The sequence below is a fragment of the Macaca thibetana genome, chromosome 10 (assembly GCF_024542745.1).
Source record: "Macaca thibetana thibetana isolate TM-01 chromosome 10, ASM2454274v1, whole genome shotgun sequence".
Taxonomy (NCBI): Eukaryota; Metazoa; Chordata; class Mammalia; order Primates; family Cercopithecidae; genus Macaca; species Macaca thibetana.
In genome coordinates, this window is record NC_065587.1 from 78918618 (window position 1) to 78932950 (window position 14333).

The window sequence follows — 14333 nt, forward strand, 5'->3', positions numbered from 1 at the left end:
CATTTCAAGGGTAATGTAAAACTACACAGAGGTGAGTGGAGAAAGTTCAGAAAAAATGAATGCCATAGATAGGTAAAAAGGTTAGAAATCATGTAGCACTTTGTTCTCAGCCTGGAGTTAGGAACTTTCTTTTGGTGAATGCATTTCAACAAATATTCACAGAATGCCTAACTCTGGGGATAAGGAAGGAAGATGTAAATTGGTGTCTTGCTGGGAAACAGATATGTAAGTAGCTCTGCAAATTCAAGGCCATATTTGCCTTAGGTGCATAGGGGAGGGAACAACTGATTCTGGTAAGAGACTCATTAAAGTATCCTCAAGGAGGGAATATTTAATTCCAGGAAAAAAGTTAACTCTGCTAATGCTAACTGCAGGAAATGGAGTCTGCACATCAATGCCTTGGGCTATGTAAACTAAGCCCAGGAAAAGCCCCACAGCCTTAGGGCAGGCCAATTCAGAGGCACCACATAGCTTTCATGGAGTGGTTATTGCACAACTAATATTTCATGAATGTTTTAGCATCCTTCTTTTTATGCCAATTTATCTTTCAAGACACTTTGGCCATGCGAAGAGAATAAGCATTCTAAAGCGGTGTATGCCAGACTTCCCACTAAAAATGAAAAAAATCAGGTTGGGGGGTCCTTTTCAAACATGCAGATATGAGGTCTTTTGGAGAGAATGCCTGGAGTGTTCTAGTTTTAGTTCAAATGTTTTGGACTTAGGCGAAAGCATCTCAGAATGGCAAAAGAAAGATTTGAAACATTCTATAAAGATTGTCTTAGTTCATCTGGAAAATTTTTTTAAAAAATTAAAATAGATAAATAAAAGAGAAAAGAAAGAAATGGAAAAGAAAAAGTAATCCTTCATATCTCCAACTCCCCTGTTTTTAGGTAGGCAATTTCCCCAGCAATCTCAAACAGAAACTAAGAATTGAGCTAAGATAAAAATGGAACCAACTCCTCACACTCCTAGCTACTAAAACATAATACTATTTAAGGAATAAGAGAAAGTAATATTCTGCCTCCCTGAAATCATGTCTCTATCCCTGCCCATCTCCTTAAGCTTCTAGCTCCCCCCAAAAGCAACCTAGTTATTTTGATAGAAGCTGTCAGCAAAACAGCGGAGCCAAACGCAAGTTCTAACATGTACCAAGGTGACATGTGCCAGGTACTATGCTTGGAGCTATCATTGTCATCATCATCAAATGTGCATTATCTAATTTAATCCTTGTTAGCTTCCTTCTACTACTACTTTAATCTCTGTTTTACTGTAGAGGAACTTCAGGTACACAGTGGTTAAGTAGCTTGCTTGAGACACCCAGGTATAAATGGCAGAGATAAAGTTAAAACGCAGATTTACCTGATTTCAGAGTGTAAATTCTTACACATCACACTTCTCTACCACCAGCATCTCTTACAATCATTATTTTTCTTTGAGAATTCCACAAAAAAAAAAAAAAAAAAAAAAAAAAAAAAAAAAAAAAAAAAAAAGGATCTAAGGAAACAAAGCAGCTCATTCTAAGTGGATTGAGATTCTACTCAATGTCTTACTTCCTGAATTCATGGAGATGTCAGCTTCCCATAGAGGTGAACCTTGAGAGGCGGACCCTCTGAGGCTCATCTTACCCTCATAACTACTGTGAGAAATTATGAGGGAAGAGTTACTGTCCCCATTTGACAGCTGAGACACAGAACAGGTGACTTTAGAGCACTAGCGTTATGAAGATAGGTCTAGAATTCAGAAGTAATGACTCCCAGATCCTGGTTCTGCCCTCCTGACCAAATTGTCTCACACACAAAGGAACACATTTGAGAAGTCATTTATTCATCTACCCATTATCCTTAGTGCCTAGGGCAGAGTAGAGGCTCAATAAACACTAAGAAGGAAGGAAGGAAGGAAGGAAGGAAGGAAGGAAGGAAGGAAGGAAGGAAGGAAGGAGGGAGGGAGGGAGGGAGGGAGGGAGGGAGGGAGGGAGGGAGGGAGGGAGGGAGGGAAGAAGGAAGGAAGGAGGGAAGGAAGGAGGGAGGGAGGGAAAGAAGGAAAGAGGAAAGGAGGGAAGGAAGGGAGGGAGGGAGGGAAGGAAGGAAGGAAGGAAGGAAGGAAGGGAGGGAGGGAGGGAGGGAGGGAGGGAGGAAGGAAGGAAGGAAAGAAAGGAAAGGAAAGAAAGAAGGAGGGAAGGAAGGGAGGGAGGGAGGGAAGGAAGGAAGGAAGGAAAGAAGGAAGGCAGGAAGGAGGGAAGGAAGGAAGGAAGGAAGGAAGGAAGGAAGGAAGGAAGGAAGGAAGGAAGGAAGGAAGGAAGGGAGGGAAAGGAAAAAAGGAGCCTGTGAGTGATTAACCAACCTATGGACCACTCAATCTTCTCAATCTTACTTGGCATCCCTATCCTTATCTTAAACATGGAGAAACATTCTGGAAGGTCAGATGTCTCTTCCATGGTCTCATGACTGGTTGCTGGCTGAGCTAAGAGGACAACCCAGTGTTCCTGACTCCCACATCAGTGCTCTCCGCTTCTGTTCTCCCAAATTGGGGCAACCTAAAAAACTCTTGCTCCCTCAAATTAATTCTGTGAATCATTCTAGTGTTAAAACATTCAGCACCAAATTGGACAAATGTGAAATTATACTTCCAGGGCTCCACATAAAAATAAATGGGTATAATAGAATACCAAGAAAGTGTAAGCAGATGAGAGCTGGACTGACCAAACTAAAATCACTCACCTTTTTCCCATCCACTGTCTCCAGTAGAATGGAGCAAAGATTTCACGTGTGGCTTGATTGGGCCCTCGAGGAGAAAGTGCTCTCCGTGATGTCTCTGCCCTCAGCAGAACCTGCATTGTCACATCCCTATGCCTGAATAACCATCTGCCTTTTATAATTTCATCTCACAAGAAATGGATAAAGAATGCAGAAAAGAGCAAAGAAATCATTAAAACACAGGCTAGTACAGACACAAGCCTATTTACAACCCATGTAAAGAAAATATTTTGAAACGTCTTTTGTGGTCTAGAACCTTGCTACTCAATGTATGTCCATGAACCAGCTCCAAGTGTCAGGAAGCTTGTTAGGAATGAAAAGCCCAGGCTCTACCCTGGCCCTACTGAATCAGAATCTACATTTTACAAGATGATTCATGTGCAGAGGATTCATATGCACATTCCAGTTTGAAAAGTAGTGGTCTAGAAGCTTCAGACACTTGATAATGATGATATTTTTAGTTTGCCTAGATAGCCTGCTATAGATGCATTTTCTGAATATATTTATTTAAAAACACTTATTTTAGAAACACTTCACTCTGGCACATTCCACATATTAATTTGTTTAATGCACATACCACCTCAATGAGATATTAACTATTATCATTGCTGTCTTACAAAGGAGAGAATGACGGAGGCACAGAACAATCAGGACGCTTGCCTGAGGCCCCACAGTTAGGGAACGAAATCACCAGCCTTCCAGCCCAGAGTCTGGCTTCAGAGTCTGTGCTGTCAAAGACTCCTGAGGCCATCCTGGGCCAGCCCTGTCCACACTACATCCTGACTTTGCCACTAAAGCCTATCAAAGTGTGCTCAAAGGCAAGGTAGGCTTTTGTGTCCTGGAGATTTAACTGCACACATTCTCTAAAATGGTGAGTTTCTAAAAGCTCACAGAAATCAGTTTCAGTACTTTATTTTTCAGAAGCACTATTGAAATTTAATTGTTAAAATACTATGTTTTTAAAAGCCCTTTGTTGGCCTCCACTAGCATCTCTCTCTTTCTTTCTTAGTTCAAAGTACATCAGTGGAGAATAAGCACCATGAGAGAGGTCCTAGCTTAGAATTGCTTCTGCAGGTACCATGAGCTTTACTTGAAAAACCAATTCATCCAAACTGTAAGCAATGCCATTTTATACCCATTAACAGTCGCCCTGTACAATGGAAGGCATTAACTGACTAGGCTTTCTAGAAATGAGGATTCTTAAGTATTAGTGATACAGATATCTTTGTTCCTTCTTTCCTGCCCACCAACTCCCACTCCCTTCCTGCGCATGGTTCAGGTGGCATTTGGTTTATTTGAACAGTAAGGAGATGAGGGGTGCCTTTGAAGGACCTCTCCGGCACAAAAGATCTTCTGTAAAGCTTGTAAAGGAATTATTTTCTCACGCTAGATTATTATGCAGAATGTTAGATTTCAGAATTAAGAGCCCTTATTTCTCATCTCAAACCCATTCTAAATACTGCAGACCCTCTCTAAAGAGAGGGAAAATAGGAGAATGAGTTTCCTTTTGAGCTGTGTTTCCCAACCTTTGCGAAGCCATATTCTCTTCTGATGAACCTAAAAACCTCAACCCCCACCACCAAGATTCTTGCACATCATGGGGCGTCCCTCCCCAGTTTCACTGATGAAGACTTTCGGATAGATGGTGCCAAAGAAGAAAATTTAGACTAGAAGATTTCCAAAGGTTTGCTTTCTGTGATTGGTGTTATAAAAACTGTAGACATGTTTATTTCCAAACAAAATTACAGTATACTATGAAGTATGTGTATTCCGATTTCATGCAGGCCTCACCCCAGCCCTACCCCATGGAGACGGTGCTCCATTTCCTCATTCTGCCTAAAGCATCACTGGTAGATCAAGTCCACAGGTGGCCCATTCTTCTACCCCTCCATAACCCCTCAGGGCTCTTGTCATACTTCCTCCCTTTTTTCTTTTGGTCCTTCTTCATTTTCCATTTCTAGGGCTCATTGTCCGCTTACTGATTTCTCTTTCTCTCTTTTCTCTCTCTAACTCCTTTTCAACTTTGCTACCATTATTGGAATGTAGAGTAAAGATGCTGGTATCAGGACTTTGGTTATGTTGGATGAACAAGGAGGTAAGTTCAGATTTCTTCAGTAAGAACAATTCCTCTTCTGAATAATGTGCATTTTAAAATTATTTGTGCATACACAGGTGGTCGTTTTGACATGTGTTACACACGTACATGAATGTGAGGGTTCTAAATTTTTCATCTTGCTTTTTACTTTCTCTGTTGAAAAGATTGGTAAATGTATGGAAATATTGAGACCTTCTTCATGAGTGAATCAATGATACTCCTCTCTCTGTTATATATGTTGGGGTAACAGAATTTTGAAGGCAAAAGCCATGGTTTGTTTTTTTTTAAATGATAGTATTTTGGACAGTGTAAGAATTTTCTTATTATCCTTGCCCCTAAACTTTCCCAATAAATTTGGTTTTCTTCTAGTAATACATAGATAGAATGAGCATATGCCATATCATGTTGTCTACTTCTTTTGACCATCCTAACTCAGTATCTAGTAGTTTTGATTTCCAAATCACTATGGGTATTTCTTAAATACCTGGGAGCTGTTTTTCACAGAATATAACCTGAGGGGAATTATCTGGAAAATAGAACATTGAACCAATTGAAATATTTGGCCTGTTTTAAAGATTATTACAGAAATGCCAGAAGCAAGGAAAATCAGAGAGCCGGCCTTTTAATATAGCGTCTCTATACCTAACGTGGAAACTAAAAAGGGTAATACCATTATTTTTCTTTGTCTCAATGTATCTAGCCCTATGGTGAGATTGTACATAATTCTGGCCACAAGTCAGTTACCTGATTCCATTCTGAATTCTTATCATAATAAACAGATTTCTGCAAAGTTTTTTCTTTTTATTCATATTTTGCAAAAGCATTAGAAAATGTTTTGACTTTTTTTTTTAATGGCAGAGATAAAAATGTTCAATGTATTCACAACATAGGAAACCATAAATAAACTCAAAGCATAAATCTCAAGCTGTGGGAGGGAACATGCCTAACAGATAACGGATACAAAGCACTTCTCCTAAAATTCAGAGAGCCCTTGCACATCAAAGAAAAGGGCAGCAACCTAAAGGAAAAATGGATGTAAGATAAGATGTCATCACAGATGTATGAAACCATGCTCTAATCACCAACAAGGACAAGATACCACTTTTTAGAGCAGACTGGCATAAATTTAAAAAATTGATAATAACCAGTGTTGTGAATATGTTGGGAAAACAGAAACTTTTATTCCACAGCTGGGCACTGTAGCCTGATACAAATGTCTTGAAGAATAATTTGATACTATCTTCACATTTTAAAGTGTACCCATCTTTGACCAAGACACTCCACTCCTAGAATTTTACAGTGCAGATATACATTTACAGTTATATGAAGAAGAATGCATATGGCTTACTCATAATAATGTAAGACTAGGAACAACTTAAATATCTGTCGGTGGGGAGAGCAACCCAATTAATTGTGGTACAGCCATAAAAGAATTGTTCTGCCAGCAATATAATACATGAGGTAAATCTTTATTTACTGACTTCTGTGGAGTTGGGGTGGGAGCAGGAAGGGACTGGAGGAAGATGCATCATTTGGAGTTCCCTGGGGAGCAAATGCCAGGAAGCAATTAGAAGCAAAAGAGATTTACTGGGGAAATGTTTGTGATAGGTCAAGGGGAGAGGGGGCGGGAGCAGGCAGAGACAGCCTTCAGACTATGAAGCAAGTCTGATGCCTATAAAAGTAGATGGCAAAGGAAGGAGAATTGGGTGGGAAGACCTTCATACTGCAGTGCTGCTCTGAGAAGACCTCAGCCAGGTCGATGGGGAGCCCAAGAGCAAAGATTGCTGATTAGAGGAGCCTTGTGTTGGGTAGAAATGTTCTAGCACCAGTAGCCCCATTGTGCTCAGCCATTGGCTTGAAGCATCCCAGGAAGAGCCTGGCCTCAATGTAAACACTGTGGCAGACTGCTTACCTGTGCAGCTGGAGGCATCTGGCTGTCATATAAAGACTTTTGGTCTTATATTATTTATTTGTATTAAACTTTTTCAATAAATATATGCCAATTGATCCAAAAAAATGTAGAAAAATGTTTGAAAAAAGTTGATTATAAACCCCAACGTTTTTCCTTCGATTTTCACAATACAAATTGTCAAAAGTTGTACACAAATAACAAAGTCTACTAGAGTTCCATGTTGAAGGTGTTGCAATGGCAAGGGAAGTCTTCAGAACTCCCCAAATGGGTTTTTTATTATTATGTGACTTGTTGGCTGGATCTGTGTAACAATGTTCCAGGCTTTGAAACTCAGGATGCAGCAAGTCATTGCTTTTTAAAAAAATAACTAAACAACGTGTGCCCAAAAGAAGAGTGGTACCTGATTTCCAGTGCAAAATTTAAACGTATACACTCAAATAATTAGCAGTTTCACCTTATTTATTTTTTAAGTTAATAATTTGTAACTTGATGGGGGTGGAAAGAGAGACATTGCAATGGAGGGTACACTTAGGAAAGATTTAGGATAGAGCCTTTTTCTCCTGAACAATAAAGCACTGACATAAAGACATGGAAAATAATATATACAAACCTGGAATCAAAAAGAGAAAACATGAATAACAGGCTTACAAGAGTGATAAATTGCATTGTACTTTGATGAAGAAAATCTAGAGAAAATTTGCTGAAATCTTCATAAAAATGCAAAAATATATATTCTTTAGCAAAATGATCTCCAGAATCAGCTTTGTATTATTCTCTGAGAAACAAAGAAGAATAGAATGTCTGTTTGACAGATTTCCCCATGAGACACTTAATGTTCTCGGCTAAGACATTTCAATTATGGCCATACCACAGTAAATGCTGAATTCTTCAGTTAAACAAGGATTAGACTGGGTTTAATCAGATGTGTGGTGAGTAGATAGATACTGATAAGAAACATGCAACTGTAACACCCCTGAAAGTGGGTGGTTTCTGGCCAGTCTTAAATAGTACACATTTCATTTATAGTATAATAGGAGCTTAGGACCTTTTTTTTTTTTTTTTTTTTTTTTTTTTTTTTTTTTAAGACAGTAGGGACCCAGAAGGACCTTTCTGATTGACAGATGAGCATGTCAACAGCTATCTTCATTGCCATTATAGTGCATTTTAATTTTGCCTTTACTTGTTTAGATCAGTAACTACTTCGAAATTTCTCTTTAGTTATCCTCTACTAATTTTGTTTATGTGTGAGCACCAAAAGTGTTGACTATTTCTACCTCACAGCAGCACGGGAGCCTCAAGAAACAGCCATCCTTCTAAAGAACCATCCCAACCATTGTTGGATCAGGCCAGGCCATTCCAGGTTGTCCTGTTAAATGATTCACTAGGAAATTTCCTATGGGATTCTTGCTTTATGCCCAGGTATCAGGAGACACCAAGGAGCACTGAGCATGACAGCTAACCCTGGAAATGTACTGAGCCCCGGGACTTTTATTCCTCTAGAAAATTTGTCACCAAGAGAAGTCCTCAAATGACCTTGGCACTAATGTGGGCTTTTACCTCTATATCTTTTGTTCCTTTTGCTGGTCTTTGCTGAGTTGTATGTCTGTTGTGATGCTGACTTTTGGGAAAAAGATGTGACTTTTGGGAAAATCTCCTGGGACCAACTCCAAACTCAACAATGAAATATTTGACTACTGTCTGACAGAAGAAAGACAATGTAAATCCCTGTCCAGAGAGTCACCTATCTTAAAAGGTTCATGGCACTACAAGGTGGCATTTGAAAAACCATCTCTCTAGCTAAAGTTCACTCACCAATACCTGTTAAGAATGACTTAGTCATGATAGCCACATATAGCTGTTTAAATTTAAATACATTTCTATATGTTCATAAATGCTAAGAAAAATGAAATTCATAAAGGCAGCTTCTTGTAACTGGACATACTCATGAAGGCTGCATACTAGATTAATAGTATTAATGCTTACTATTCTTCTACTGATTTTTACCAAATTGAGAATTCTAAGGGCCCCAAGTTGGCTTACTTAGGAGAGATTAGTAGAAATTTTGTTTTCACCAGTCATTAGAAAAATATTAATGGAAAACATTAATATTGATCATCGAGCATCCTGTCATTGGTGAATCTATCACAAATAACCAGTGATCCAACATCATGGCAAAGGAAAGCCCAAGCTCTGGCCCCAACATATAGTGTCACCTACTAGAAGACGCCCTCCCTACTCAAAATGTTATTCTCCTCCCAGCCCTCAAGAATAAACAGAAACCAGTCAGAAAACAAGCTTAGGGAGATCAAAAGCAGTCAACACTGGATGATGTGTTGCATCAGCCTCAGAGATGCTGCTGTCCATCCCAGAATGAGATGCTGTTAAGCATTTCCTGAAAAGCATCTTCACAGAAATCACTGAAGTGCCGTGAAGTCCCAATATGCCAAACATCTCCACAAACATAACTCAGTACACTCTAAAAATTAATATTATTGCTAGAATTTCTGCAACAAAATGGATCCACAATATTTTTTAAATTAAAGGTTTGACTTAGAATTCATATGTAAATATATATTCAACTGATATTGGTAGTTATAAAATAGTGTTCTAAATTAACTATTTTCTGAATAGTTTTCTGAATCAAATTCAGCTTCAGAGTTTTCTCTTTTAGTCAAACCTTTGCCAAATTAAGCTGGTGACCGATGGCAGAGCTCAGCTTTCTGAAATATGGATTTAGACTTGCCTGTTTGTTTTTCCCTTTTGATATCAATTATCTAATTCATAGGTCCAATACCTGTCCACCAATTCACATATATATGTTACCTCCTAATCTCTGGAAGCACAGTGGATGGGTCCCTGCTATCTTATCAGAGAGTAAATATTTTGACCAAAAAAAAAAAAATTATCAACTTGCTTTGTAACTTAGGAGAAACTCCTCAAGAAGGACAGATAACTGCATATGTGTCCCCACGCCATAATCTATGCTTATTTCAGCTGTCATTAGCTGGGGGCAGCATCTCTCCTTCTAAGCCCAGGTATCTCCTCCAATCCATCTCAAGTCTGCACTCCCAGAGGCCCTTAGCAATTACTTGATTGGGATTTGGCATCTCTATTGTCTGTACATATAATGGTTCTTCATCTGATGAGGAGTTCCTTTCCCTCCTCGCCCCAGTCCCTCCACTTGAATATTTACCTTGATCTACAGACTAATTTATTGCATTCTTAAAAGAAAACTGGAGTGAAATTCTTAGAAAAGAAAAACATCTTCTTGATTTATATATATATATGTGTGTGTGTATATATATATATATTTTGCCCTTTAAAAAATTTTTTTAATTGTAATTTTTATTTTTGGAATGAAGTTTCACTCTTGTTGCCCAAGCTGAGGTGCACTGGCGCAATCTCAGCTCAGTGCAACCTCCATCTCCCAGGTTCAAGCAATTCTCCTGCCTCAGCCTCCCAAGTAGCTGGAATTACAAGCGCACGCCACCACGCCCAGCAATTTTTTTGTATTTTTAGTAGAAACAGGGTTTTATCATGTTAGCCAGGCTGGTCTCAAACTCCTGACCGCTGGTGATCTGCCCACCTTGGCCTCCCAAAGTGCTGGGATCACAGGCGTGAGCCACCACACCCGGCCATATTTAGCCCTTTTAAGGATTTTTTTTTTTTTTAAGCCATCGCTGTGCCTGTATTTATTCAGCAAAAGTTCTCCTGCACTACCTTATTATCTCCTCCAGGTATTCAATGCTAGATAAACAATGAAGTTTTGTTTTCACCTGTCATTTCAAAAGCGTAGGAGAAATAGCAGATTCCTCATGAACTGAATTCTGTTCTTTAGCCTCACAAAAGAAAACACAATAGGCTTTTATTTTCCAAATTCACAGTCTGGCAGTTTGGGTCACTAGTGAATATATCTTGGTTTTTTTGGAAGCACAATTTCCACTGTATAACTTAATGTGAAATTGTGTTTAAGTGATGATATATGCCCTTAGGCTGGAAATGTACTTATCAGTTGTATTCTAGGCATGCCTTTATTCCAGGAGGCATAGGCATGCATGCATGAAAATATAGATGAAAAGAGGAATGGAAATGTAATTAGGTTTTGTAATTAGACAGCCGAGACATCCATTGCTGCCTTCCTTTAATGGTCTTTTAAAAGCTGTTTTAAAAATCCTTTCATAGAACTTGTAGTTATCTCAATTTGGTGACACAATTCAAAAAAATTAATCAAGTTGGTGTATGTAACCCTGGCAACCTAGAAGTATGATTCATTCTGATGACTATTGATCTATGTCTGAGATACACTAAGGTCAGCTATGCTGGCAGCAGGGATACCATACTGTCCTATGTTCCAATTCATCATCCTACTTCCAAAGAGACATTCATTCTCCCTGCTTTCTGCCTGGGCTTGGAGCATGCCCCCCATTATAGACTTGGAAATCAGGGGGCAGAGAAGTGAAATGCCTTCCAAAACATTCATAACAAATTAAGTCATAGGATGAGAGAGGAATTGCAATGTTCCAGGACTTACAATGTTGCTGTGTGGATGTTACTCTTTTTTTTTTTTTTTTTAACAGCTTTTATGAATTACATATGCACAATCAAGTGCAGACCATGGCTCCCTCTGGCTAGACAACCACTGCTAGGGGAAGAAAAGAGAGCCATACCCATTGCTTATGATTGCTGCTGCTGCTGTTGTCTCCAAAGAAGAAAATGGATTCTATTTTCTACCCTTATCTGGTTGAGGATGCTTAAAAACCAAAAGATGGAGATATTTTAAAGTTGAAGCAGATACTTTCTCTAGTAGCATTGAATTAGAATGCGTAAAACATAAACTAACACCTTGTTTTTTCCTCCTGGGTTTCACTGGTGCGTGAGTAAGTGAATATGCTGTGCTGTTTTCCTGGACACTCGGAATCAAACAGGCCTTCAACCCCATCCCATCATGTTTGAATTACAAACTATTTTGAGCATCTTGTTTGTTTCCTTCCACCCATACCTGTGTAGGGCAGCGGTAGCAGTCTTCAACAATGCATCCTCTTGGACAATGCATTGTAATATCTCTCTTTCAAATTCTGTTTCACATAGTCATTTCTCATGTTCTGTTGGAGACCCCCAAAAAATTCATTCCACACTGTCATCCCTTTGTCCTAACCAGAACAACTCGATCGTGTCGAAGAAGGCATGAACCATATCAACCAAGACATGAAGGAGGCTGAGAAAAATTTAAAAGATTTAGGGAAATGCTGTGGCCTTTTCATATGTCCTTGTAACAAGTAGGTACTGGGTACCAGCTCTAATCTGTGGCGTCCAGTTTTCTTTCTTTCTTTTTTTTTTTTTCTTTTTTAATGTCAAAGTGAATGTCTGAAGTTTGTCTTTTTTTTCTTTGTCCTTTTCCATCTGCTTCATTCTGTGGGGATAAAATACTTGTGTTTAATCAGAACAACTGGAACGCATTGAGGAAGGGATGGACCAAATCAATAAGGACATGAAAGAAGCAGAAAAGAATTTGACGGACCTAGGAAAATTCTGCGGGCTTTGTGTGTGTCCCTGTAACAAGTAGGTGCTGCCTGCCTGCCTGAAGCTTTGGTTTCCCAAGGCCCATCTCCAAGCCTTGACAAGCTCATTCCTGCCAAGCTCATAGGCAGGATGAGCATGTGGCATGCAGAACAGATCAATACCGTCTCCAATGCATTCATCTCATAGCATAGATGATATTAGCAGGAGTTACTGTTGATGCATTAAAAATCAGGCATACTACAGTGAAAGCTTCACTGTCAGCAACTTTTATTGATGAACGTTTCAACATTTTCCGGAAAGTGTACCTTGAGACAGAGGCTAGCCTCAAGAAAGAGGCACCCAGGGAACTTCCTTTTCCCCAACCCCAAGAGTCAAAATTGCAGGTTTAGAAAAGGCTGTGGGTAAGTTTGGAAGATGAGAAACACATATGTGAAGGTTTGATTTTTTCCAAAATAAAAGAGACAGGTAATTTGGCCCAGGGAAGCATTCTATAAATTAGAGAATATGACAGAGATTCTCCCTTTCTACTGCCCACCAGTTGCCAAATTTGGTCGATAGATGCTGCTGCTGTACCCAACACAGAGGCAATGAGCTCTTCAGCAAGCAGTGTTCAAGCCTTACTCAAATTGGACCCATCCCTCCCAAATTTTTCTCCTTGGAAGATCTACCCGTACACTGGCTGAAATGTTGAAATGTGTAGATTTTGCATGCACAACATCACAAAACATTCAACTGTTCTCAAGGTTCTGCAACGCTTTTTTGGAATGTAGCAGAAATGTGACATGTGGTTATAAAGGTTTGCAACGGAAGGAACCTAATACTGAGGGTTCTGGAAGATTGTCTCATTTGACTAGTGGTGGAAAAAGAAATGCATGAGTGGATTGTCCAACATGCATTTGGAAAATTAGACTCCTTATCCAATCTCCCTCACCCCTCCCACATCCCCCTTTTAAAAGAAGACTTTTTCCTAAAAGCTCTCCTGATCCTAGCTTTTAGAATAGAAATTGACGTCATTTTTAGCAGATTATATGACCATTCACATCCTTTAAACTTTGAGGCTGATTTAAAATATCCCACTTCCTGTTTAGGAGGGGGAGGGGCTCAAATTGCAAAAAAAAATAAAAATAATTTGCTTTTTAAAGAATGATCTACAGTAAAGCCTGATTAACTGGAATCTAGCTAACTGGAAACCTCAGCTGCATGCTCTTGCTCCCTTCCATTTTTAGCAAAAAAGAAACAAAGAGAAAACCTCACATCAGAAATGTAAAATAGTTTTACTTCCAGGGTAGTTTGAATTGTCTTGCTTAGTCTCCATCCTCCCGCAACTTCCACATCTATGACGACCAAACAATAAGAGTTGATCTTCACAGAAAAGGCCATCAAGCAATCAATATAAATGATAACCAAGGAAAGATTCAATCAGGTCTTCTACCTTAAGACTTTCAGGCAGGAAAGTGGCTCAGGAGTCTAGCAAAGATATTCACTCATCACCCATGAAACAAAACTTTCCTCCTTGGCCCCACTGTTCATTAAGAAAGTCATATAATTCATCAAAACAAAACAAAACAAAACAAAAACCTCATTACCAAGCATTCCAGTTAGTCAAGATTTGACTGTATATTCCTTTCCGTGGCAACTTGCCCCCAGGTGAGATTTCCATCCATTTCGTGATAAATTCCAACAGACACATTTTCCCCCCTTCATCAACTGTGTGTGAAGAAAGGGTGGAGGCAGGTTCCCCTGGGATGGATTCTAATGTTCTAATGAAATGATGGCTCCTACGAATTCCACATTTGAGTGATCACTAATTTCCTTAATGCACAAGAGACCCTAAACTAAGCTTCAAAGCTTGACTGAGGTGTTCCCTATTGTGTGTAAATAATGCTTTAAAAACCATGTGTCACAACGCAGTGGCTGGTGGTGCCCTGGACTCTCTGAGGGCTTCGCCCTGTCTCGGCATGTTTCAAGGGACTATGGTAGATGTACGGCAGTGATGTGAGTCTATGTGCAGCATTGTGGGTGCAGTGGTTTGCCTTCTTTCAGAAACGCATAC

General features: G+C 39.4%; 1 protein-coding gene across 4 annotated transcripts in view; it reads left to right on the top strand.

The window, feature by feature from the left end:
- SNAP25 (synaptosome associated protein 25) overlaps positions 1-14333 on the top strand; it is an 88430-nt gene that overhangs the window by 61038 nt on the left and 13059 nt on the right. For 2 of the 4 annotated variants that reach the window (XM_050745070.1, XM_050745069.1), the window contains exons 4-5: positions 4800-4848; positions 11919-12036. In XM_050745070.1, the coding sequence (XP_050601027.1) occupies positions 4800-4848; positions 11919-12036 (167 nt within the window). Of the gene's footprint in view, positions 1-4799; positions 4849-11918; positions 12037-12201; positions 12320-14333 lie in introns of all 4 variants that reach the window. The other 2 variants (XM_050745068.1, XM_050745067.1) reach the window with 1 other exon arrangement.